Source organism: Protopterus annectens, chromosome 9.part0, assembly GCF_019279795.1.
Source record: "Protopterus annectens isolate FY-2018-M chromosome 9.part0, PAN1.0, whole genome shotgun sequence".
Classification (NCBI taxonomy): Eukaryota; Metazoa; Chordata; order Ceratodontiformes; family Protopteridae; genus Protopterus; species Protopterus annectens.
In genome coordinates, this window is record NC_056743.1 from 1136012714 (window position 1) to 1136022441 (window position 9728).

A 9728-nucleotide genomic window follows, 5' to 3' on the forward strand; every position below is an offset into this window, starting at 1 on the left:
TTTGTATCTTTTGCCACAGCTTTTACATAACTGTCTCACTGTATGGCATTTTCTTGTATCAGGCATAAAATCACACTTCATGTTAAATTTATTAGCAAGATGCATTCTATGGGTCCATAGCTCATTGCTCTTTACCGGTGTTTTCTGCACAATTTCCTGTTTTTGCTTTCAAGTGCAACCTTAAGCACTTCTAACTCTCCCTTTAGCAATTTTGATTGAGGCATTCATTCACCTGCTCTACAAATGCTAATTGCTTTATTTAATGCTAGAGCTGTTACTCGTATTAAGCTGCCTTTCAACTAATCATTTCAAACATCCCACAGTTTTATCACATACTAGTAAGTCATGCTATTTATCAAACTCACAGTTTCTGTATGTATTCTTTAATTCAGCATCAAATCTTCCCATAGGACCTTTTACCCTTCTGAAATATAAATGGTGGATATATGGCAGAATTCTTTTTCTCTTATCCCATTAACTTAAAAATGTCTCTCATCACTATTATACTTTCTGTCTTTCACTCTTTAACATGAATTATGTTGCATACTTTAAAAGAGTCTTTCTCTACTTCATGCAAAACTATGCCACATTTTTCAGTTATTCCATTAACAGTCAGGAACATGTTACATTTCTGGATTCACAAGTCCCAAATCTCTGGCAAATTGCCATATATACAGAAAGACTTTCTGGAGATCGTAGCCACATCATGTCTCATACAAATAAAATAAAGCATGCTAATTTCTGTCTGACACAATTTAATGCTTGTGTTCAGTTCTGTAAAATAATGAAGTTGGAGATAAGATGATGTGCTATTGGTTTTTCAGGTTTTCTAATTACATTACCCAGCAGTACACAGGAAGTCATGTCATGTGACCAACATGCTGGTATTGTAATGAATATAAAATTCTCAATATCTTAAAGAAATGGGAAATGGCACTGTATGCTACTGGCCGGATATATTCAACTATCTGGGATCAAAATTTTCTTTATTAGATTGCATCAATACTCAGCTATTTGATGTAGTGTTGGTCAGCATCTTGGTTTATTTCAATTAATTATAAACACCTGACTTGATTTCAATTAATTATAAACACCTGACTTCACTGGAACACCAAGCTAAGAGCGGGTCCTGCATTTTATATTATTCTACATTAATTCAAAAATACCACATATTTGCACACACACACACACACACACACACACACACACACACACACACACACACACACACAAACAGACATGTACACATCATAAAAAATATACAAAATACTCAATAATCATTTGGTGAATAAGACAGATAAAACACCATGGTAGGAATCGAGGTACATCATGGTGCAGGATAACATCAATAAGTAAAAAATCTTGAACCTGCAGATATGAATTCTTCAACTACTATATGTATATGGTGTGACCTCGAGCAAATTATTTTGTTTTCCATTCTCTGCTAGTATTCATCAAAAGCACAGCTTATATTTTTAATTCAAAAACTGATTAACAAAGCCATGTTTTTTGTACTGCATTTCCTGAAGAGAGAAGACCCGAGTATCTGAAAAGGAATATTAAAACTACAGTACAAACTGTAACAGGAAAATATATTTTTCTGTGTGCATTGTATTTTTCTTGGGTTTCTTCTCCATGTCTTGAGTATATTTCAGCCAAAGGAGGAAAAGTAATTTTCCTGAAAGGAATCCTGGTTTACTCTGTAATATAAGAAACTGATTTTAATAAACATTGTGTTCTATTTAGGGGTACCATATTTTTCCACTTATTGGGAAGTTGACATGTTCCAGCATTCATAGTTAACTTTCAAATAATGAAAGACTATATTAGGAGGTAATTCTTATAAAAAGAAATTCAAATGAAGGAGTGAAAAAAAAAACACATTAAGTAACTTCACACAAGTTATTTGAAAGAGTTTCTACTCTGAAATGGAAGGGGCGATGACATCTTTGTGCTGTGCACATATGATTCAACTGTCCAGAATTTTGTAGAATATCAGGATTTTAGCCTCATATTTTTGGCCTGTCCCTCAAAAAGTTGCTATTTTCTGGCAGATGAAGTCACTAAATAATGACAGGCATTTCAGTTTCAGACTTTGTATCCATCATTAAATGCATGATAATGCAAAACCTGTTATTCTAGCAATTTTCTAAGTTTATACGAGCAATATTTAAACCCCTTCCCAGATCTTGAGCCTTTGCCACCCCACCCCCATTATTTCTGGCTTTGACCAAAATGTTCATGCTAAGAGACTGTAAGGTATGGCTGTGCTACACCAAAAAGGAGATATTTTTGTGCTGTTAATGCTTTTAACATTTTAACATTTGTACTCAACCCACCCAGCACCTCTAGTCCCAGCTGGTCACCAGGAAGAGGCTTAAGTGTCTGTAAAATACTATATTCAGATATGTGTGCCTATGATTCATCCTTGTTATACTTCAAATGGAATCAGAAAAATATATATGAGAGGTCTCTTAAAAGAACATCAGTTTTGCATATATTTTATATAGTTTGCTAAAAAAATTAAATATGAATAGATTTTACTTTTGTTCAATGGCCATGCCAAGTCATGAATAAATAAATAAATAAATAAATGGCAAAGGTACATAACTGACATCATTTATTTTCTCAGAAAGTGTGAAATCTTTGATGACGTCTACCTTGTAATTGTGAGAGGGAAAGGGTATGAAAGCAGAACAGCCCTCTGGAAGTAATATAATAAGCACTTTGCTTATCTAAATAATGAGACCACATAGTCTGTATTGCCAAGATATCTCATGCCTTTTCTTTTATTTTGTTCTAATTGTCACTGAATATCACTCAACTGCCCAGTTTTCACGGATTCAGAGAAAATCCAGATTGTACCCCATATATTTGGTCTGTTTCTCATATTTTGATGGGGGGGGGGGTCATTGAGGATTGAAATTGCTAAATAATGGCAGACATTGAGTTTCAGAATTCAAATCCTTTAGAAAATGCATACTAATGCAAAACATGTTAATCTATCGCATGTCTAAGTTTATAAGATCAGTATTCAAAATCTGTCCCTGATTTTTGGCCTCTGCCCCCCATTATTTTTGACTTGTCCAGATTACTATGCTAAAAGTTTGAGAAGTATAAATGGTCTCTGTCGTTTTCCTTACATTCCACAGAGACTGCTAATAAAGCTGCTAACGTGAATATTTTTTATTCAAGGATTGACCAAAATTCTGACCTTAATGCATATCTCTCAACCATTCTTCACCAAAATGTGTCAGGCACTGTGAGACAAATGGCCAAAATGTGTGATACATGTTCCAACTTGAGAAAAGAAGTGCAAAATACAGAAAATCAAGTGCACTGCTTCTTATATCCAAAAGAGTGCCATAAAATTATACATTTATGCTTGTGACTGGCAGTAGACATTGATAAATATTGCATTCTTCCTACAGCACAAAATGTTTTCAAGACACAAGGTAAGTGCAGTACCTGATAATAGGTTCATAGGTGCATAGCTGTTTACTAGGCTAACAACCACAAGGGCTTTTTAAACCTAGCTATGCATCTCAAATCTCTGACAAGTTCTGGTACTCTTGATATGTGTAAGTGAGGGCTTGGGAGGTGAAAATATTTACAAGCAGGGGCCTAGGAGATAACATCTCAGAGGTATGCTTCATTATGCATTAAAAATAGATATTTTATTATTCACATCCTGTATGAAAACAAACATTCTCCCACAGGGTATTACATGTAATTTTCTGCTAAAAACAAGTCAGATGCTTCACAGCAGTGTAATAAACTGCCATGAAGCTCAGACATAAAGCAAATAAACACTGCCTTCTTGAATTGCTGTTGCTAAAAATGACAGCATTAAAAACAGTGAAACAAAGCTAATTTCCTTACCAAGTTAAAACTAAACTCTAGTTATTTTATTTATACATTTCAACACTAAAATTATCTTTGCAGCACTCTGAACATAATGCTGCAAAACGAGAAATTCGTATGAATGGTTGCATATAAAGTGGTGAGTGTGTTTACTCAGCTATATTTTAAATTCAGTCTATATTCTGCAAAACCACTGTAAGGATAGCAAGACTTATTTTCTTAGAACTTAAAAAAACTAAACTCTACTTATATTATTTATACATTTAAATACTAAAGTCTCCCTTTAATTATAGCGCAGAATGTAAATACATTTTAAACTATAGCTAAGTAAATTCACGCAGTATAAGATGATATTTGCCAAATAAAACAACTGTAACACTTCATGACAGCTTATTAAAGTGCTGTAGAGTTACCACCTGTCCCACTTTGCAAGGGACAGTCACTCTTTGGGCAGTTGTGTCCTGTGGAAAAAAAAAATGGCAAATGTCCTGATATTTTAGGACAAAAATATTTCCTAAGTTTTCTTTAATAGTTGCATAAAACAATCATCTTTAGCTTTCTAGCAGACGCCTGAAGGCTTGGGGCCAAAAGTGACTGGTATTTGCAACTGTTCATAATTCCTTCCACCTTGACTAAAGTCTCAGTTCCAGCTGAAGAAAAGCAACCCCAAAGTATGATACTGCCACCACCATGCTTCACCGTGGGGATGGAGTTCTTTTGGTGATGCGAGGTGTTGTTTTGCGCCACATGTACCTTTGTGGCCAAAAAGTAAAATCCTTGGTCTCTTCAGAAAATAACACATTTTCCCACATGCTTTTGGGAGACGATGTATTGTTTTGCAAATTTTAGCCAGGCCTGGATATTTTTCTGTATAAGAAAAGGCTTCCGTCTTGCAACCCTACCCCATAGTCCAGACATATGGAGAATATGAAAGATTGTTGTCACATGTAGTACACAGCCAGTACGTGACAGAAATTCCTGCAGGTCCTTCAGTGTTGCTGTAGATCTCTTGGCAGCCTCCCTGACCAATTTTCATCTTGTCTTTTCATCCATTTTGGAGGGGCGTCCAGTTCTTTGCAACATCACTGTTGTCCCATATTTTCTCCACTTTTTGATGACTGTCTTCACTGTGTTTCATGGTATATCCAATGCTGTGGACATTTTTTTGTACCCTTCTCCTGACTGATACCTTTTAACAATGAGATCCCTTTGATGCTTTGTAAGCTCTCTGCAAACCATGGCTTTTGCTATAGGTGGCAACTGAGTAAATGTCAGGAAAATCCTACTAGGACAGCTGAACTTTATTTGGGGTTAATTAGAGTCTCTTTAATTGATGGCAGGTGTGTACCCAAGAAGACTGAATGCTGTAATTAAATGAAAAGGTGCTTCAACAAAGTATTAGTTTAAGGGTGTACACACTTATGCAACCAGCTTATTGTACATTTTTTTACTTTTTATATTTTATCCCTTAACAGATTTGTTTGTTTTTCACTTGAATTGTACAAGTTATAGGTCATATTAAAGGTGGGAAAAGTTTTAAAATGATTTATTGTGGTCACTTTTTTTATATCACAAAAACCTGGCATTTGAACAGGGATGTGTATACTTTTGATATCCAGTGTGTGTGTGTGTGTGTGTGTGTGTGTGTGTGTGTGTGTGTGTGTGTGTGTGTGTGTGTGTGTGTGTGTGTGTGTGTATGTAAAGTAATAGGTAACCAATCAAAACACAGAAGCAAGCAAATGTCACATATTTATATGTTAACAACACATACCTCTGAACAACAGACCATAGAAGAATAGCAAACCCAAACAGCTGAAAACAAAACACAAAACCAGGAAAAAAAAAATATGTTGAACTCATTTAATATCGCATTTCAGTTAACATGAAGAAAACAAGAAACAAAAAATATATACAGCCTATACAGAAGACAATTAACAATATGAAGAAAGCTGAGAACCTTCAACAAGACACATGGTACCTGTAAGCACTTGATGCTGTTACAGAACCCTAATGTTTCTCTAACCACTTTTCCTGGAAATAACTAAAAGCTATCGCAGTTTGTTGGTCTGGATATCAAACACCAAATAGGCACTGTGATTTACATGCTTATAGGTACAGTTGTCTTGGAAGATAGCTGAATCCCAGACTAACATTTAAGTTCTTGTACTGATACAGTAGCTGAAAATGTTCTAAAGCAGTTGAAAATAAGAAACAAGCTTAGCAGCTTTCTGACACCACAAGACAGTCAGTCTGTTGAAATGAATGTCCTAATTTTTAGGCCTAATTACTGACTGCTTTACTGCCTTACTAACATTAACTTCCTCCAATACTGCAGACATTAATTGAAAAATATAATTTCATTACTTTACCTGACACTAGAGACCATCATTGTCACCACATGCAAAGAACCCAATTGCTTTGTGTGACTTCTAGAAGACCATTTTTTGAGCATCTTAACATTTAAGCTATTACTTCTAGGGCACTCACCACTGATAACAAAAAAGTCAGAAGTATCCGCACACTGCTGTCTTTTGGTGTTTGCTGAACTAAGAGCTCTGCCCTTAAAATGATCATTCATTGATCAAGCAATTAAAAAGAAAGCCCTTAGACAGATAGTACCAGCTAACTGGAAAAGTATTCAAATGTGTCAGAACTTAAAATTACTTAAATAATATTAACTCAGAATTGATACTGTACCTAACTACTTCAGATATCAATGTTTTTTTGATAATGGGTGACTATAATACAATTTCCCTTTACAGTTGTAGCTATTTCCTTAAGAGTTTAATGATAGTGATGTTATAATCTTCATACTGATAGTAAATATTTGATGTGTGTGTATATATATATATATATATATATATATATATATATATATAAATAAAATAAATATATATATGTATATATATATATATATATATATATATATATATATATATATATATATATATATATATATATAAAATATATATATATATATATATATATATATATATATATTTGGGTTGCAGTGTTTATAGATCTATCCAAGGCATTCGATATGGTAAATCACCAAATACTTATAAATATCCTCAAATCTCTGTCACTAGATGCATCTGCTATAAAATGGTTCCAATCCTATCTAGAAAACAGACAACAGGCAGTGCTTTGGCATAATATTCTATCTACCCATCTACCCATTAACATAGGGGTCCCCCAAGGGTCCATATTAGGACCACTCCTATTTTCTATATTTATCAACGCCCTTCACCTAGCAATCTCCCAAGCTACATGCATACAATAGGCAGATGATTCGACACTTATATGCTCAGCCACATCCATACCTGAGCTTTAGTCCCTCACCCAAAAGGTCTTTAACACAGTCGAACTATGGTTTACTCAACACTGTCTCCTACTTAACCCCAAAATAACTAAACTCCTTCTTTTCACTCCTACTAGTAAGTCCCCCCCATTAAACCTCACAGTAACATCCAATAACAATACTCTTATATCCCCAGACTCGACTTCCAAACTACTTGGTATCACCATAGATAACAACCTTAACTTTGATACCCATATTAATAATACCTTAAAATCTGTAAACAGAAAACTGGGCTCTCTCTACAGAATCAAACCCTTTCTCTCTCCTGCAGCAAGAACAACTATTGCTCATACTCACCTAATTTCTACTCTCCTCTATGCCTCACCCATATACACTAACCTCTCTAAAATCAACCTTAATAAAATGGAACGTGTCTACAATAGCATAGCCAGATTTGCCACTGGAAACCCTTTCAGAACCCACCACTGTATTAACCTAAAGCAACTAGGATGGCTTGAATTACAAAATCAGCTTAAATTCCACGAACTTACCATTGTCCACAAAACCCTTTACCATCCTACAGATAGCCCTATACTATCTACCCTCATTGTCCCCTACAACAATCTTAAGACCTTACGTTCATCAGAAAGACTTCTGGTACATATTTGTAAATCTAACAACAGGGCTGGAGACTCTCTTTTCTGTAATACTGCTGGAAAATCCTGGAACCTTCTTCCTACTGAACTTTCCTCTGTTCCCTCAATATCACTCTTCAAAAACAAACTGAAACTTTTTCTCAGAACACAATGGTTATGCCCTTGTACTAAACCTGACTGATATATTACCGTTCTTCCTTGGATCTACCTATGCTCCTCTTTTCTATATTCTTGTTCCTTTTCTTACTAACAAACTTATTCCTTTCTAGATCTTTTCTTATTATCTCCTCATAACTTCTTTAATGAAACCTGTTTTTAACACATATTCTGAATATTGCAGCTCATACTTTTGTTGTCCTTCTTTATGCCAACCTGCTTACTAACAACTTATCTAACTCAGCTGCCATCCTTTACATGTTATATTGCAACTACATCTGTATTATATTAAGTGTTTTTTACTTAGCACTACACTAAGAACAAATGACAACTGAGATTACTCCTTGTCTTTTTTCTAGCAATGTTTAACATGAATTTAATCTTGTATATGTTATTATATTTGTGCTTCCTCAGAGCTTATCTCCCTGGAACTCTGAGATTATTCCTGGTCTTTAACATGAAATTAATCTTTGTATATGTGATTATATTTTTGTGCTTCCTCGGAGCTTTTCTCCCCGGGCCTCTACTGAAAATGGACATGTATCCAGTTAGACTAGCCCAGTCAACAAATGTAAAATAAATAAAAATAAAAAAATAAATAAATAATGTACTGTGTACTTTTTATATTGTGCCTACCTGAGCCAGTTACACTGCTTCTAATGGAATACATCGGATGTCTTGACACAAATTCTGCCCCACAGAGGCTCCAGCCTGCTAAACAAAGGAATGAAAATGTCAGGTTCTCACAAGTTGAGCTAATGTTCAGGAGCAACATCATTGTTATAAAAGACTGTGAGACGTCATTTCAAATTGGTAAATTGGCATCATAATCAGTTTTCTTCTCATTTACTTTATTCATAAACAAACATAATTTGTTTTTAGCTTTGTCAAAAGGTGCTACCTACTAACATCCACTTGTGCAACTTGCATGTGATGCATCAACGTGTGTCATAACAGCAAAGAATTTTTTTTTGGTAGCCGGTGGGAAAATCTAAACCAAATGCAATTGAAGTACTGAATATCGTAAAGAAGATAAAAGAAATGGAGGTGAGATTCTAATATTTGAAAACGTGCATGCTGAATGGCCAGCCTAACCAGCGTGCCCATTGTAAATCCCACAATATACCTACGGAAAAATGCCCGGTCACCCGGACTTCTTTCTGTTGGTTTATTGTTTAAATCTTTAGCCCTGACTCTGGACATAACAGAGAGGCAGCCTGGACAACATACTAGGGAAATAAGGTACGAGATCCCTTGTATTTCTTCCATGCTGTTTCTCTCCTATCACTAAACGTTTTTAACTAAATGTTAAAAGTTTAAAAAACTTAAAGTTTTTTTTAATTTAAATAAAAAAAAAGAAAGAAAAAGAAAATGGCGCAATGGTGACTTTCTTTTCTCCGTTGCTTCCGTTTCAAAGCATTGATGTACTGGGTATGCATGGAAACGCAAGTCCCATACACATGCGCAGTACATCAACACAAGGATGCAGTATACTGCCAGCCACAGATGAACAGTAATGCACCATTATACAATGACATTATTTAAGAAAAGTAAGTATTTTTTTTCTTAAATAATGGCATTGTATAATAACAATAACCGACTCTGTGGTTGTGATATATTGAAATTTATACACAGTTGGCTTTATTTAACCACTTGGGCTTTGCCCTCATGATTAAATCATGCCAACCATGGGTAAATCTTCAATACACCACACTACATCATCGGTTATTGGTTAAATATATACACTGTGA

The 9728-nt window shown here is 34.8% G+C and overlaps 1 protein-coding gene across 3 annotated transcripts in view; it reads right to left on the reverse strand.

Annotated features, from left to right (window-relative positions):
- Positions 1-9728, reverse strand: part of CD6 (CD6 molecule) — a 351671-nt gene that overhangs the window by 247679 nt on the left and 94264 nt on the right. For 2 of the 3 annotated variants that reach the window (XM_044083994.1, XM_044083992.1), the window contains exon 2: positions 8614-8691. In XM_044083994.1, the coding sequence (XP_043939929.1) occupies positions 8614-8691 (78 nt within the window). The remainder of the gene's footprint in view (positions 1-8613; positions 8692-9728) is intronic. The other variant, XM_044083993.1, reaches the window with a different exon arrangement.